At 47.0% G+C, this 18,272-nt stretch overlaps 1 protein-coding gene across 2 annotated transcripts in view; it reads left to right on the top strand.

Moving 5' to 3' along the window:
- atp2a3 (ATPase sarcoplasmic/endoplasmic reticulum Ca2+ transporting 3) overlaps window positions 1-18,272 on the top strand; it is a 263,331-nt gene that overhangs the window by 58,688 nt on the left and 186,371 nt on the right. For both annotated transcript variants that reach the window (XM_068010067.1, XM_068010066.1), the window contains exon 4: window positions 17,365-17,466. In XM_068010067.1, coding sequence (XP_067866168.1) covers window positions 17,365-17,466 — 102 coding nt within the window. The remainder of the gene's footprint in view (window positions 1-17,364; window positions 17,467-18,272) is intronic.

Raw genomic sequence — 18,272 nt, 5'->3', positions numbered from 1 at the left:
GGCTGGTGGCAGGGTGGGGGCCATTCCCAACCCCCTTCTGCCCCAGCTGCAATTTTATGCAAGGTGGCAGTGATGAGAAATGGCCCCCCCATCCCAGACCAATCATGGCCCTTAAGTGGACAATTAACTGGCACTTAAGGGCCTCCTCCCAATGCTGCGGGTATTTTACCCTCGGTGGCCGAATGCAGAAGCCTCAAGAACCTTCTTGCAAGGCTGGGAGGGGCCCTCTTGATCGGGCATCCTGTGCCCCATGGAGGGTCGTCCCCGAAGCCCCAACTGCTCCAACGCACAACACTTGCCCTGCCCCACTAAGCAATGCCCTTGCTTCACCGGGGCCTGGCTGATTGTCCTCGGCAAGGCCCTAAAAACTTACCTGTCTTCCGGGGTTGTCCTTCACCTTGCTTCCGATGGCTGGGTGTAGTCCCAGAAGTGGCCACCGCTCCCGTTGGTGCTGCTGGGACTAAGAGCTGCTGGCCCGCTGATTGGCCGGGAGCTCCATTAGACGGGACTTCCTGCCTCAAGGAGGTGGAAGTCCCACCCAAGACCAATTAAGGGACTGGGGAGCAATAAGTCTCAGCCTGGCTCTCCAGGCCTGGCGGAGGCAGGCTCGCCACCGACTTTTCGGCCGGTGAGCAGGGCCTCCCACCCAACGTAAAATTCTGGCTAATGTAGCTCAGTGCCAAATTTTGTTTGATAACATTCCTGTAAAGCGCCTTGGGATGTTTTCATTATATTAAAGGCACTTGATATAAATACAAGTGGTTATATTTAGTGAGAAGAAAATGGATTGGAAAAATGCAGTAGATCACTCAGTAATTTACTGAGAATAATGCCTGGTGTTACTGAAAACGTAACCTGAGTGGAAGACACAACCTCGGCTACACCGCAGTACTCTGTTATGTTGCAATCAATTTGTTGCCACTTTAACCATTGGTAGCAACAGGTTGACCCTCAGTTATTCTGAGAGTCTGGTGAATCATTCAATTTGCCAATGACCAGGGACTGAATGAATATCCTAAGACTGTATTGGGTGCTGTGGAATCCTAGAATGGTTACTGTACAGAAAGAGGCCATTTGGCCTTTCATGTTCACGCTGGCTCTCTGCAAGAGCAAGTCAGTTAGTCCTACTGCCCTGCCCTTTGCCCATAGCCCTGGCCTGGCCTCTTTGTGTTAGTTCACCATTACTTTGCCCTTGAGAAGTGAGAGATTGCCAAGGCCTTGGTTGTTGCCCATTCCTATTGTCCGAATGGCATTAACAGTCACCCATGCTGTATGGAGGTGAAAGATGGATATGTAGGGATGACAGGTTCCCTTTCTTGAAATGAACCAATTGGCAGCTTTCAAGTCCATTTTCCTTCTGGTGCCAGCTCACAAATTAACGGATTTATTGAATTCAGTTTTCGAACTTGCCAGGATAGAAATTGACCCAACGCCTTTGAGGTTTAGTTGAGTGTGGTAACCAGAGCAGCACTGTACCCAACTCACTTAACATCAGTAAATCCATTTGTTTAGTTTTCAAGTTTGAGAATTCTGTATAGCTACCCTTTAACAGAATTTACAACCCTGGGCAGTTTAAACATTCTGGGAACTTGGGATTGGGCTTGTGATGTGGTGGAAGCGAAAACAGTGCTTCTGACTTTTTTTACACATGCAAATCATCTCGCCCAGAGATGGTATCGAGCACAAAACAGGGCATAGCCTGTGTGAGGGGAGTGGGTATGGCTGAGTCCAGTCAGGCTTGGCAGTCTGCTCTGCAAGTGCATCCGTTTATTCTCACCAGTTTTTCTTTCCATAAAAGTTACAAGATGAGTTAGAAACAAGTTTAAGACAGTTGATCAAGTGGGATTAAATAATACTAAAACTACCCTATTGCTGACTTGTAATTCCATTTACACCCCGAGAATTGTCTAAATGCCTAGATTTACAAGTTGTCATCAGTGACATATCACCAGTTATACATTGTTGATGCTGTCCTGTTCCATGATTGATTGATTGTGAAGGGTGTTGGACATGAATGCCTTTTAATGACATTGATTTTTAATGAACACTTGAGACAGACAAGCCTTGGTATTTTTCAAAGGCTCGACTGTTATTACTGGTCAAACACAGTTGTCTTGTTCCTGACACAAAAACAAGAAATGCTGGAATCACTCAGCAGGTCTGGCAGCATCTGTGGAAAGAGAAGCAGAGTTAACGTTTCAGGTCAGTGACCCTTCTTCGGAACTGACAAATATTAGAAAAGTCACAGATTATAAGCAAGTGAGGTGGGGGTGGGGCAAGAGATAACAAAGGAGAAGGTGCAGATTGGACCAGGCCACATAGCTGACCAAAAGGTCACGGAGCAAAGGCAAACAATATGTTAATGGTGTGTTGAAAGACAAAGCATTAGTACAGATTAGGTCCTGACCTTGTGCCCAACTAAAACAAAGCTTGAAACACGATATTCACTGGTTCCCATGGAAACTGATGTGCGAGCTCATGACAGACCTCCTCCTTCCTTGTTATCTTTACTTTTTTTCCTCCAAATATATTTTCCTTTGTTTCGGATTCTAGAATCTCATCTTCAAGGGTCTGAAAATTAATTTTGCAATGAAGACATTTGAAAATGTTCTATTTTTCAATTAAAATTGCAACATGCAGAATTAGTAATTATCTTTTACCCTGTTCCAGAGACTCATTCTTCAGCAACACAATAGTCAGTCCTCATTCACTCTAATAATGTTTTAACTTGAAAGTCAGACTGTGCAATATTCTGAAGGCTGTTTTATTCTGCGTGGAGTGCTCCTATCTTGCAGTGCAAGGTGTCCAGTGACTTTGTGCTGGGTGAGTGAAAGCCAGAGTGCTGGTCTGCTCATTTAAATCCCTCAATCTCAGGGCTACTGAGGCAAACTGGTAGGACTCTGAAACTTGGAGGTCTGTATTGGTCAGCATCACATCAGGCAGTACATTTATCAACTTAGCTGCAGGGGAGCTTACCAAATATAGCAATGGCACTGACAATCTGCATTGATACAGTCTGCCTTGAAGTATTGTTCAAATGCATTCTAATGATTTTTAGAGCTGATGTTATCTGAGTGAACCTGGAGCTATGCAGAGGAGACAACATTTTCCTTCAGTGGGCCACTGTTGACTTTAGGGAGCTCTATTATTTTTACTTGGACAATGCAGAGTGAGGCCTGTATGAAGATGGCATTTACATTATTTGTCAAATGATCTAAAAAATAACAAATTATCTCTAAGTTGGCAGAAGATTCACTGCAAAGGTTCCTGTCCTACCTCAACTCGTCCTTTCCCACCCCACCTTGCCTCATCTCACTTCACCCCACCTCACCCCTCCTTGCGTCACCTCACTTCATCTTGCCTTGCCTCGTCGTACTCCACCTCGCCTCGCCTCACCTCATCTTGTCTCGCCTAGCCCTACCCCTGCTTGCCTCATCTCGCTTCACCTCACCTTGCCTTGCCCTACTCTGCCTCACCTCGCTCTACTCCACCCTGCCCCACCTTGCCTCACCTCACCTCCCCTTATCTCACTTCACTCCAGCTTCCCCAGTGCTCTGGCTATGTCATAATTAACAACTTTGGTAGAAAGTGAGGGTCAACAGTGCAAAGCTTTTACATGGAATTATACAGTTTCTACAACACAGAAATAGGCCATTTGGCCCAACTGTCAATGCTGGTGTTTATACCGCACATGAACCTCCTCCCACTCTTCCCATCCTGCCCTCATGTCCCTCTCTTCCTGTCTCCCTCAAGCCTCCCTTTAAATTTACCATTGCTATCTGCTTCAGTCACTCTACCTGACACTGAGTTCCACATTTTAACAATCCCTGTGTAATGAAATTCCTCCTGAACCTTTTTAAAATCGGTTAGCGGCTATCTTGCATTTACACCTCCTTGTTCTGGATTTGCCAGCCCATAAGTGAAAACAGTTTCCCCACATCCCCCGAAACTCTCGCCTCTCTTGTCAGATGGCAACCAGTTCTACGTTATCTCTCTGTCCCTCATCTGGACCAAGTTGCTGCTAATCTTCTTGTTTTGTGCTGCTGGACCCTGTCCTGGATTGGAAATAGTGGCAGGAGGAAGATCTGGGGGAAGGATATCATTTAGTAAATGAGTGATTGGGCAAAACTATGGCACTTGAATTTCAATGTGGGAGAAGTGTGCTTTGGGTCCAACAAAAGACAAACAGGAGTGTCTTCTAAATGATGAGAGACTAGGAGCTGCGGAGAATCAAGAGGATTCAGGTGTCCAACTATACACATCACTAAAAGCTAGTGCACAGGCACAGAAAGGTGAATGGAATGTTGGCTGTTATCCCAAGGTGATTGGAATGCAAACTAGAGGAAATGCTGCTTCAGTTGTATAGAGCCTTGCAGATCCCATCTCGAGCACTGGGCACCACACCTGAGGAAGGATATATTGGTGTTGGAGGGATGCAGTGCAGATTCAGCAGTGATACCAGTGCTTACAGGGTTAAGTTGTAAGGACAGGTTGCATAGATTTCAAGCCAAAAGTTGAGCACTATTACTGCTTCCCCACTGCATAGAGTTTGAGTCATTTGTGATTTGATTTTAAGACCGTTTCAGAGGAGGAGTGAATATCACACTGTGCTTTCAGCTCTGGTGCCTGATCCTGTTCAGCCAAGCTTACCGAGGCTCGGCTGTACTAGTCCTGAGGGTTGAGTGTGAAATGAGCTTGGCCAGTTCCTAATGGGCAGAGTAAATAATCCATGTTATCACGATCTCATTCGTTTGCGTGTCAGGCTCAGTTGGTAGTACTCCCACCTCTGAGTCACAGGTTGTGGGTTCATGTCGCACTCTAGAGACTTGAGCACAAAATCCAGTCCAATGCAGCAATGAGGGAGTGCTGTACCGTCGGAGGTACTGTCTTTCGCATGATGTTAAATTGAGGTCCTGTCTGCCCTCTCAAGTGGACATAAGAGATTCCACGGCACTATTTGAAGAAGAGCAGGGGAGTTCTCCCTGGTGTCCTGGATAATATTTAACCCTCAACCAACATTATCACATTGCTGTTCGTAGGATCTTGTGTGCAAATTGCTTGCTGGCAGTGACTACACTTTAAAAGGTCTTAATTGGCTGTAAAGCTCCATGGAGCGTCTTGAGGTTATGCAAGGTTCTATATAAATGCAAGTCTTTCTTTAATGTGGATCGCTAACATTATAGTTGGGGGTTTGTGGTATAGGAAAACTCACTGGTGTGGCAGGTATGCTGATCTGAGGATAGGGGCTAAGGGATATTGCGGGGAAGAGTTGTGGGGGCCTACCTGTTTAGCTGGCTGGGCAGCCCTTGTCCTAGCAATATTTGGTGACACAGCCTGACACAAAGGGAAAGCATAGTACTGCATTCCTCTGCAGTGTCATTGCTCATCTTGACGAACACAAACATCCAGCCAAAAAGACAAGTTGAACTATTTTGCATCACAAAACTCAAAGCCTTTTAGATGAGGCCCCTTTGCACAGTAAGTGCGATCATTATCTTACACATCTTCTGTTCTTAATTACTTGGACCAACTATTAGCTTCTTGAGTGTGAAGTGGATTATCACACCTTGCTTACTCTGCTCACATCCTGGCCTCACAGCTTCAGCCAAGCTATTTCTTTGAGTACAGCAAACTTGCAATCTGTTAGTTTAGTTTAGAGATACAGCACTGAAACAGGCCCTTCGGCCCACCGAGTCTGTGCCGACCATCAACCACCCATTTATACTAATGCCACACTAATCCCATATTGCTACCACATCCCCACCTGTCCCTATATTTCCCTACCACCTACCTACACTAGGGGCAATTGCTAATGGCCAATTTACCTATCAACCTGCAAGTCTTTGGCATGTGGGAGGAAACCAGAGCACCCGGAGGAAACCCACGCAAACATAGGGAGAAGTTTAGTTTAGTTTAGAGATACAGCACTGAAACAGGCCCTTCGGCCCACCGAGTCTGTGCCGACCATCAACCACCCATTTATACTAATCCTACACTAATCCCATATTCCTACCACATCCCCACCTGTCCCTATATTTCCCTACCAGCTACCTATACTAGGGGCAATTTATAATGGCCAATTTACCTACCAACCTGCAAGTCTTTTGGCTGTGGGAGGAAACCGGAGCACCCGGAGAAAACCCACGCAGACGTAGGGAGAACTTGCAAACTCCACACAGGCAGTACCCAGAATTGAACCCAGGTCGCTGGAGCTGTGAGGCTGCGGTGCTAACCACTGCGCCACTGTGCCGTGCTTGCTGTAGGATCATATGTGCATATAAATGGGTAATGGTTCCCTGTTCAAACTTTCCTGCTCAGCATTGCACTGCAGGATGACGGATGTCACTGCTCTGTTTGTCGCCTGTCTATAATTCTACTTAGTGTCTTGTAGCAACATCACCTCTTCAACAGCGTTGAACTTGCAAACTCCACACAGGCAGTACCCAGAATTGAACCCGGGTCACTGGAGCTGTGAGGCTGCAGTGCTAACCACTGCGCCACTGTGCCGTAGGTGTAGTCTTTGCTATTGGCTGCCCTCCCCCATCACCTTCCTCATTGAAGGACTGGCTGGTGCTTGCTGTAGGATCATATGTGCATATAAATGGGTAATGGTTCCCTGTTCAAACTTTCCTGCTCAGCATTGCACTGCAGGATGACGGATGTCACTGCTCTGTTTGTCGCCTGTCTATAATTCTACTTAGTGTCTTGTAGCAACATCACCTCTTCAACAGCGTTTGCACTGGAATGTTTTTTGGATAAGGAAGAGCCTCAGCAATCTGTACATCACAGGGCAAGGACCAAACACCAGCAGCCAATAGATGGTTGGTGCTTTGTCAGTATCTTTCTTTTCCTCGGATGTTCACTTGCACAATTGTGCTTTGCATGCTGTTTTTCTCTTCTTTCCCATCCAGTCTCCTCATTAAGCTCCTGACAATGTTTGCTTATATTGAGGTATGGCTACATGGGCACTGACTCATTGGCGTACAGAGAGGGAGCCACAATGTCCTCTCTCTAGCCCACAGGCGCTGCAGACATTTGTCCTGCTCTATTTCTCACCCTGCCTGAGATAGGCTAACCACACAATCTGAGATCAAACTTGGAGTTCCCTTATTCTGTCACTCTGCGGTTACTTCTGTGTCTCAGTATTTGTTGCTCTGGCTGCCATTTTCATACAGTTAGTTCCATTCACAGTCTACTGTACCACAGGGTTCATTATCAAACCTGGAATCCGATCCTCAGCTCCCCATTGAGTCTGACTTATTCAATCTAGCTGGAGGTCTTTCCATGGCTTTCATTTAACTTGTGTTTCTATGGTGTTGGGCCAAATGCAATTGGAATGGACCCAGACAAACTGGACAGTATTTTAATACAAGGCTGTTGAAGTCGGTGAACTTGATTGGATTCCACATCTCCAAGCTTTAGTGTTTAATGTCATTTGGGAGATGTTGTTCAGGCCTAGCATTCTGTTACAAAGTACTGCCTCACAGGGTGAACGATTGCTAACCCTGCTCCTATCCAGATGGTATTGGCAATCATTTGTTTAATTGATGAACACTGTGTTCATTGTCCTGTTTAAAAGATCAGTGCCTAAGTCTTTCCTTCGTGTACATAACTAATTCTTTGCAGTACATTTCTGCCCCTCTGTTTCAGCGATCTTAGATAATTTCTCCAGTTGGAGGAAGTTGCAAATTCCAAATCCATCCCGATTATTTTTTTCTCTCACGAAGTGGGTGTCACTGGCAATTATTGCCCATCCCTAGTTGCCCTTGGGAAGGTGATGGTACAGTTTTGCCTTGAACCGTTACGGTCCATGTGGTTAAGGTGCTCCCGCAATGGTGTTTGGGAGTGTTCCAGGATATTGACTGTTCACGATCTGCGTCCAAGCCAAAATGCTGTGCAACTTGGAGGGGTAGTACACGCCATTGTGTTTCTGGGATGATGCTGTTTTTGTTCTTCTTGGGATTTATATTTGAACTGACTACGTAATCTGGACTCTGCCATATCTTTGGAGAAGATTTAGTTCCACAGTTCCAGGATTTCAAGGAGGGAGGGAGTGTCTGTGGTGGGGGTGGGGTGGGGGGTGGTGGTGTTGATTCGGATTGAGATTGATATTTACCCATCTGGTGGAAACAAGGAGCTAAATTCCCACATGTCACTTACCAGGTCTGGAGCCATTGAGAGCTGATGAGCCAAGCTTTTTCCCTGCTCCTTTTAGCAGGCAGCAAAGACACCGCCCAAGGAGCTGGCTGGGTCCTTATTTGGTATGTGTGCCTGGCCCTGAAGCCATGACTGTGACCCAACTGAAATATTCGCAAGGAGGCATGAGCTGGAAACTTGCTGAAGCAGTGCGGTGGCTGGCTCAGGGCCCAGATGTGACCCAAAAGCACAAGTTTCAATGTTGAAAAAGATATACCCAGTGGGAACAGGAGAAGCAGGAGAGCTGCCACAATCTTGACCTCCATTTCCCTCTCCCAATCGTGGGACTGACCTCCCTTCTTCAGCCTCCCCTCCCCAAATTCCCTGATTGTGGCAGCCCCCTCCCTCTGCCCTGACTGGATGGCCAGCAGCTGATCCTGCAAACCTGCTGGCTTTATCAGGCAGCCTCTGGGCCAAGTGAATTAGCGCTGAGGCAGGGGTGGGATTTTGGCAGGTGATATTTAAATGAGGCTCAGATGTTACAGTCGGTGAGCGTTGAACTGAGCTGAAAACGGGCCCACAGGTGAAATTGGGGACCTTGTATGACGCTTGTTGTAAAATACTTTCCTGCCATTGGTGGTTCTGTTCAGTATTTTGCCATAATACCTTTGACTAATCTATGTGGGGCCATTTTGATATGGAAACTGTGTGTGACCAGACACTGCAGATAGAAGGAGGAATGTCAGTTTACTTGTAGAGAGAATCTGATGTTTTCTGCTGGAACTTTCACAGCTTGGAACAGTAACTTGGGCAGCAGATGACTCGTAAGCTACTGAAATAAAACCTTTTGAACTGGGATAAGATCTGTTCAGAATAGGATTTGTCAAACAAATTGATTAGCAAATTGATGAAAAGTAAGGCAGATTTCAGAGTGCTTGTCTTTGATCAGAAGTGTGTGGATTTTTTTGTTCAAGCCATGACATTTGTTTGCTTGTTAACTCAGAGCAGTTGTCGGGAGTGGGGTGGTGGGGGTTGCTGTGTTGTGAAGTGGGGGAGAAGTGGTGGAAATGGAAAACGTTTGACTAATTTTAATATGGTGTCACCCTGTGCAGTCCGTCACAGTGAAACTGGGCTTTACACAGAGGGGAAAGTCAGGGTTGGTCAGTTTTTCTTTCAGTATAGATAATGGAGAAGCCTTTGATCTCTGACAATGCAGATGGCTTGCCAGCTGTGTGACTTTGCCTATATGCAAATTGAGGCTTGAAATGAAGCAACATTCAAATCTGAGCCAAGCAGCGTCTGGAGCATCTGTGGAAAATGAGGCGGAGCAAGTTGCACAAGATCTCTCTCTCTAAATGATGCACTACTAGCTTGAGTTAACCCTCTGTTAGCCACGCTGAAATATCTAACCCTGTAACCAAGGAGTCCTCAGCCATCACCGAGATCACAAAACTTCAGACAAAGCTGTCTGTGAGTACAGAGTCACTGGTTATTATTTATTCTCAAGGGCAATTAGGGATGGGCAACAAATGCTGGCTTTGCCAGTGAGGCTCTCATCCTATGAAAGAATAGTAGAGGAAATCCTGCTTACTAAGATCCTGTAGCAGGTTGTTTTCCCCCTCTTGGCAAATTATTGAACAAAAAGCTTTTATATTCTACCTGGCTCATGCTCCACCAATGGGGAAGGGCTGAGGTTAACCTGTAGCCAGGCTTTGCCCAGTGAACTCGCAGGAGGGTCTGTGCAGTCTGGGAGTGTTGGGCACCTCTTCCTTTTTTTGTTTTCCTCCTCTCCCTGTCTGTGGGGAGCTATGGAGCCACGACTTGGTTTACCTTCTCGAGCTCATCAACAAAGGAGTATAGTAGGTGGGAGGAATTGAACCTGCAACTCTGACTATAAAGGTGGCTGTTCTGCATAATGGATCTGTGCAAAACATTGCTCACAGGTGGGTCTCCGTGCCTGGTGGGCCCAGGAGGAGACCAGCATTGAGAGTGGGGAGCTGGGTGGGAGTTTAGGGTGAGTACTGAGGTGGAGTTGGGTGCGAGGGAGGTATTTGCAAAAGGAACATTAAATTTTTTTAAGTTAGCAGGGAGTAGAGAGGGGTCACGTGTGTAACACGTCTTTAAGTCGAGTCTAAGCTTGTGGTTGCAGCTGCATCCATCCAGGCACGTGGAGAGTATTCCACAAGTCAAGAGTGTGATGGAATACCCAGGAAGATGGACACCATCCAGGACAAAGCAGCTTCCTTGATTGGCATCCCATCCATCACCTTAAACATTCACTCCCTCCACCACTGGTGCACAGTGGTAGCAGTGTGTACCATCTATAGGATGCACTGCAGCAATTCACCAAGGCTCCTTCAAGCCCGTGACCTCTGCCACCTATCTTGGCCCATGCATGCTCCTCTCTTTCTAAGAAACTGTATTTTTACATAATTAATGTTAGTGTACATGTAACTGCTAATCCAGAATACTTCAGCAACTTGGCCACTTTAGATGTTTTAATCTTTCTTCCGTATACTTTTGAAATGTAACATAAAGTCTAATCCTATTGTTACAACTCGCTGACTGGGAAATTCCACCCCATATCTGGCTCAATGGGAGTGTCAGGGTAACACTGGCCAGGTGGGTGCCAGACCAAGCGATTTGCAATCCTTTGGGTGGAATCTTACCACTTCAGTCCCTGCGCGCAAGGGCAGGACCACATTTGGGTCACGAACTGGACCTCCTGATTTAGGGGTCTTTTGGTTGCTCTTTACCAGAGTTAACCAATTAAGACAAGTGGACCAATTAGGGAGGGTGGGCAGGATGAAGCAGCTGTTTTGTCACAGGAAGGATCTCTGTTGATAGGGGGAACGTTTCAGAGAAGCTGACCAGCAGTTGGATTGCTGAAGCTGCAGTAACTGCGGGAATGGAGAGGAGACCTGGGAAGGCTGCTCCCAGGGTCTCTCACTCTTACCTGGAGGTCCTGCTGTGGGATTTGAGGGGCTGCAATGAGGTGAACTCACTCAAGGACAGGAGGAAGACGACACCCTCTCCAACCAAGCAGGTGTGGATGGAAGTGGCTGAGGAAGTCAGCAGCAGGAGTGTGGACAGTGTGCCAAGAGGATCCAGTACCTCAGGAGGGCGGGAAAGGTGAGTGGTAAAACACTCTCAGGTGCCAAGCCCCACACTCTGACTTGCCCAGTGTTCTCCTGCACAGCACTCCTCAGGACAACACACCTTGCAGCTCCACTCATTCCTCTCCCTGCAGGCACCTCACATCCCCATCCAAACAGCCAACACTCACCCTCACCCTCAGCCTATTGCACTTCCACACCCATGCCTCACAGTTATTTAGTTTTAGTTTTTAGAAATACAGCACTGAAACAGGCCCTTCGGCCCACCGAGTCTGTGCCGACCATCAACCACCCATTTATACTAATCCTACACTAATCCCATATCCCTACCACATCCCCACCTGTCCCTATATTTCCCTACCACCTACCTATACTAGGGGCAATTTATAATGGCCAATTAACCTATCAACCTGCAAGTCTTTGGCATGTGGGAGGAAACCGGAGCACCCGGAGGAAACCCACGCAGACACAGGGAGAACTTGCAAACTCCACACAGGCAGTACCCAGAATTGAACCCGGGTCGCTGGAGCTGTGAGGCTGCGGTGCTAACCACTGCGCCACTGTTATCCTCCATTACAAGCACTCGCACCTCTCTACTTTCCTTGCAGAAGCTGGCACACAATTTGGCAAGGAGAGACCGATGAGGGGTGGGCAGTGGTGGGGTAGGGAGGGGATGAAAATCCTGGGGAAAATTGATGTACAGAGAGATTTGGGTGTTCAGGTCCATTGTTCCCTGAAGGTGGCAACGCAGGTCAATAGAGTGGTCAAGAAGGCATACGGCATGCTTTCCTTCATCGGACGGGGTATTGAGTACAAGAGTTGGCAGGTCATGTTACAGTTGTATAAGACTTTGGTTCGGCCACATTTGGAATACTGTGTGCAGTTCTGGTCGCCACATTACCAAAAGGATGTAGATGCTTTGGAGAGGGTGCAGAGGAGGTTCACCAGGATGTTGCCTGGTATGGAGGGCGCTAGCTATGAAGAGAGGTTGAGCAGATTAGGATTATTTTCATTAGAAAGACGGAGGTTGAGGGGGGACCTGATTGAGGTGTACAAAATCATGAGAGGTATAGACAGGGTGGATAGCAAGAAGCTTTTTCCCAGAGTGGGGGATTCAATTACTAGGGGTCACGAGTTCAAAGTGAGAGAGGAAAAGTTTAGGGGGGATATGCGTGGAAAGTTCTTCACGCAGAGGGTGGTGGGTGCCTGGAACGCGTTGCCAGCGGAGGTGGTAGACGCGGGCACGATAGCGTCTTTTAAGATGTATCTAGACAGATACATGAATGGGCAGGAAGCAAAGAGATACAGACCCTTAGAAAATAGGCGACAGGTTTAGGATCTGGATCGGCGCAGACTTGTAGGGCCGAAGGGCCTGTTCCTGTGCTGTAATTTTCTTTGTTCTTTGTTCTTTGAACCTCCAGTGACAGTCACCTTGCTGGCCACTGGCAATGCCCGCCTGCTCCACTGGGACGGAGATCTTGTTCCAGGAGGCTGCAGATTTCAGCAGTGATCTGCCATGAGAACCTGAGCCTCCTGAGGCACTGGTGCTCAGACATGTCGAGAGAGCTGATCCTCTGCCTGTAGACTCTGTGTTGGGAGTCTTGCCTCCTCCCAGCTGGATCTCGGTGTCCATCCCCTCTGCCCGGTGGAGGGGCATGCGGTTGAGTAGAAGGCGGCTGGTCCTGCTGCAGCCTTGGGCCATGGTGTGGCTTCTGCTCTTGACCCTCAGCAGAGGTGGACGGTGGAGGTGCATAAGCTGCTCCCATGCCATGGTGAAGACTGGCAGCAGAGAAGTGCTGCTGAACATTAGTGAAGTGCTGGACAGGTGAAGCGTGTTCAAAGCAGTTGCCATCACCTGTCAAACAGTGAAAGTACTCTCTGAGAGAAGGAGTGCTTTGAACAGCAGACTCTCAATGGCCATGGCTGGAGCTCTTCAGCGTAACTGATCATAGTCTTTGCAGCCTGTCAGTTTCACTGAAGAAGATATTCCCGCTGTGCACTCACCTTTTCCAATCTGCTGGGTTCAGATACAATGTGGAATTCCTGTGCTGTTGGGAAAGAGGGAATCCATGTGCAAAATCGCTTCCAATTGACTTCTTAAGGACTTTAATTGGCTTCCTGCCTCGGCCATGGGGGTTCCATGATGCACTCCCAACCCACCCCGGGAAAGCTGGAAGGGGGTGGGATCACATCGAGATCTCGATCCGATGTCATTTTCTGCAATTTTCCTGCCCCCGAACTTGCCTTCAACGGCCTGGGAATTTTCCTGCTGGCGGGGGTCTCAACGTCGGGAGAAACAGATGCCGAGATCCTACGCACCTCTTTTCCGGAAGACCCGCCAAATCTAGTGAAAATCAAGCACTTAAGTGGACAGCGACAGGCCTTCCATAGGATCTAAGACCCCGTCGCTGGAAGTCCTGCCCTTCGAGAGCTGCTGGCCAATCAGAGACTGGCAGCTGCAGCACCACCACAGAAACGGTGGCTGCTGCTGGAGGTGACCGATCTGGAGGCCGAGGAGCATTGCTGGAGCCAGGCCTCAGGTAGATCGGGGCGGGAGGAGTCTCCTGGGGTCGGGCTCACGGGGGAGGGGGTACGGCAGCAAGCCCCGCCCCCCCTCACTTCCTGAGGCCGGGTCTCTCATTCAGCCTCTAAGTGCCTTTTAATGAAGACCCACACCCCCATCCCCTCCCCCAGAGCCAGGAAGCAGCCCACATGGTTTTTCATGCCATGCTTCCCTTTGGCGACAGGACTGCCCGCTGCACAGGTAAATGCGGCTGACGCGGGAAGAGGCCTATTATTGGCTGTTAATTACCCAGTTAAGGGCCTCAATTGGCAGCAGGGCGGGAAGGCTGTTCACAGGCCTTCCTATCTCAAACTAAGTTTCGATGAAGGTGAGATGGTGGCGGGAACCCCCCCTTTCCCACCACCACCATCGCACCTGATTTTATGCTCTCTCCGGCTCCATGGGGGATAGCATTAATTTCCACTCATTATGTCCAGTTCCCTCCTGGTACCCTCCCCCTAGCCACACCCACTCCCACCACTCCTGAAATCATCTCATCATGCCTCCCAGTTTATGAACCTTTGGAAGATTATCCACTCATCTCAGAATTCACAACATAACCAAGTAGGAAAAGGACAATTAGTGATCATGACCCGGATGGCAAAGGGGAGGAAAATAGCAATAATATACTTGCATTAGTTAGTTGTCTCTCTTTTTGAAGTATTGCTATTTTGGTAAATGTAGAGGTCATTCTGAGCAGCAAGATCCCACAAATGATGGTACACGAATGACCAGTTAATCTATTTCTGGTTGTGTTGGTTGAGAGAGGAATGTTGGCTGGGACACTAGGAGAACACCCTGCTCTTCTTTTGAATAGTGCCATGCAATCTTCTACATCCACCTTTAGGAGTCAGACAGTTTCATGTCTCTGACCGTACAGACAAACTGCCAAAAAGAGTTAATGCTGCACATAAAAAGGGTTTTGGTAACTGTACCATGGATATTAGTGTGTAAGGGTAATTGTGCACCTCTGTCTGACCTCTATGTTGGTTCTATTCTGTATATTGGTGTTAATTCCATAACTGGAAGTCTTTTTTTTTTAAACTTTCGATATTCAACAAGTGGGAGATTTGAGAGCCATGCTTGCAGCTTAGTGACTCGTGGATGAAGTGAAACTCATTGAAAGATGGATGCACATTAATACGTGTAAAACAATGACATGCTCAGTGAGTTTAGTTACAATGAGCAGTATAAGTTTTTAATTGTATTTTAAATGAGTGAGTTATGCACCCAGTTCCTTTTAATTGTACAATGTTTCTGACCTCTCTCATTAAAATTAATTGAATACACCTCCACCCCAACTAGTCTCACCGTGTCACACTTAGGCTGAGTGACGGCCTTGTGATCTCTCAGCTACTGGACTGTCAAAAATGGCAGGGTGGCACATCCCCCCTTCTCCCACCCCTCATACACACCATCAAACCAAGCTTGGTTACAAATAAATCAGTGCTGATAGAGATATTGTATGTTATCAGCATCAACAATTTGCTTGAATCTGTAGTGAAATGCTCTTTTGAACACTTCTCATTTTTAGCCAATGAGCATGCATCTGAGCTCTGTGGGATTTGGGAGAATAGAGGGCTCGATGGGGGGGTGGTTGGGGAGAATAACCTGCTTTGGCTCCTTGCTCCTTCATCCCACCCATCCCCAGAAAGAAGTTGTTACAAGCCTGGACCTGCCTTGCAGGAGGCTAGAAGATCAGGTGTAAAGTTTCTGTTCACTTCATGGAAGAGTCCTAACCCTGCCCGAATTCCTGGGGTTAGATATAGTAACATATTTTGGGTAGGCATCCATTGCTATTTTGGTTTCAACTGAGGCACACTTCCATAGAAGGAGGGGGAGAGATTGCTGAGTGATCCCTTGCTTTGGCGGGGGGAGGATATTGGCGTGGCACCTTCCTGTGGGGGGGGGGGGGGTGGGGGAGGAGTATCGGCATGGCACCTTCCCACTGTGCAAGGTCTTTGCATCATTGTCCTGTAACTTACTTACAATAGAGTGGGAATTCTGATGTCTCTGAGGTGCATATTGCAAATTTTCAACAAGTATGAATGCCGGTTTTGCTTGTGTCTTGTCTTTTGTAAATTCCTCTTCCTAATTTTACACAGAGCAGAAACAGCAGTTTAGCAGAATCAGCAGGTCATGAATGACTGTGGTATTTGAACTGACATTAGAATCTGTCCTTATCCAATAGCATCATTATTGTGACATTTTCTAGTAAAATACAATACTCAGAACTCAGTGTAACTGTTAACTTCCACCTCTTCTGTCAGGGTTCAGTTTACTCCTACTAAGGATGAAGCTGATTTTTTCATTGTATAAATTCAAGATGATGACCACCAGATGCACATTCTTAAAAGGGAACGACAGTAATGGGTAAATAAAGGGGACGGTGGACACCAACTCTAACACTAGTCCAGTAATGTTGAGAAAAACACAATACAAGGAATGATGTGCATTCTCATTTGTTTTTTTTAAATAACCTCTTATTCTGCGTCAAAAGCACAATACTGCAGGTGCTGGAAATCTGAAATAAAACAGAAAATGCTGGAAAATGTTCAACAGGTGAGACTGCATCTGTGGAGAGAGGAATGGTTAATGTTCCTGGTCGATGGCCCGTTATTGGAAACAGTTGTGATGAAGGGTCATCGACCTGAAACGTTAACTCTCTGTTTCTCTCTCCACAGATGCTGCCTGATCTGCTGAGTATTTCCAGCATTTTCTGTCTGTCTTATTTCCGTGGATTGGATGTTGTAGGATGGTGGGGATAAGGAGATCGCCTCGGGCTCTCTTTGTGAATGTGGAGCTTTTGTTTAGAATCTGCTGTTCTTTCAAATTGATTCTGGCGAGACAGGCATAATTGTCAAAGCAGTGGGTATAATACCAAAGAAATGGGTAGCGAGGGCACTCCATGAGATGTGGAGATTGCTGATTATAGTATGTTAATCCGTAGCTAACCACCAGAATTAGGGACCAGACTACACCTATAAATTGTAAAACTGGGAGAGTTGAATGTTAACTGGAGTAGTTGCAGGAATGGGGATTTGGGATTGAGTATAAAATGAACCCAGCCAGAGACTGGAAGTCTCAGCAGCCTCTCCATTCTGAGGGGGTGAAAGTGGTCTTTACCAGTAGCATGAAACAGAGTTGTAGTGAGTGGTTATAGGCTGCTAGGGAGTGGGAACAGGATGGCGGTGAGTGGGAATGGGTTGTGAGTGGGAACTGGAGCAGGCTGCTGGGGTGTGGGAATGGGGTTGTGGTGAGTAGGAACAGGAGAGGGCTGCTGGGGAGTGGGAATGGGCTGCTGGTGAAACTACAGCTTGATTTACACAGCGACTGATCTTGTTTTCTGTTGGCGAGCAACAGTTTCACCTCGAGGATTTTCAGCGCCTGGTCAGAGAAACCCTGCAGCATGAATCTGTTTTTGTATTGGTTTTGTGCCAGACCCGTGACTCCAGTTGCTAACTGCATGGCTGATGCTGATCCTGAAGTTGAACCTGCTTTATTTGGTAAGGCCCCTCAGTGCTCACAGCCCTTATTTTTGTGTTTCAGGTCCTAGCTTGGTTTGAGGATGAAGAAACCCTCACTGCTTTTGTGGAACCCTTTGTGATCCTTCTAATCCTGATTGTCAATGCTCTGGTTGGTGTGTGGCAGGTAAGAGCTGAATACTATGATAGTCAAACCCCCTTGTCTCTGGTTCCCCCCACCCGCCTTCAGTTTTGACCCCTTCTCACTAAGCAGTCGGCCCATGCTGCAGTACAGTAGTGTACCATCCAGTCAACTGCGACATCACTAGATTCTCACACACATATGCACTGTTCAGCAACAATCAGCAGCAGGAATCCTCCTGCTTCCACCCACCCCACATTGTCCCTACAATCTAGCCTGGGACCACTGAGGCCAAATGTAGCACAGTCATTGCAACCTGAGATCATCTCAGCACAGCACAATCATTATCACATCACACAGTGTGTTTACCCACAGGACAGATGATTTTGATCAAATAAACCATTTCCAAGCTGATTCGAGCAGGACAGCCAACCCCAATATCTGCAAAATGCCTCATTAATAACTCCTCTAATTTCCCACCTTTTGAAATCAGTAGTAAATGTTGAAACTAGCTGTGTTTTTAAAAAATGTATGCCTTCATGTGCTTGCATCTGCTGTTCATAGAATATTTTTTGCTGGCTTAAATCTTCTGAGTTTTAAGAAAGGCTGTGTATAAAAAGCTGAAACTTCAAATAACTTGCTCCTATTTACACATTTGGCAAAATGGTTTTCTTAATTAAATTAAATCATTTGACTTTGCTGGGAAATTTTGAAAGGATATGTGTCCCTCCCTCTCTGTCCCTGGGCTAGATCTGTCTGGCCTAGACAGATGCCTCAAATTTCCCTTCTAGGTCACTCCTGTTTGCTGAACTTCTCTTTGTGAAACGACATCACCCTGTGACGTTTCCTTC

Source organism: Heterodontus francisci, chromosome 30, assembly GCF_036365525.1.
Source record: "Heterodontus francisci isolate sHetFra1 chromosome 30, sHetFra1.hap1, whole genome shotgun sequence".
Taxonomy (NCBI): Eukaryota; Metazoa; Chordata; class Chondrichthyes; order Heterodontiformes; family Heterodontidae; genus Heterodontus; species Heterodontus francisci.
Note: the sequence above shows the minus strand (reverse complement) of the source record. Positions and strands in the feature narration are given on the sequence as shown.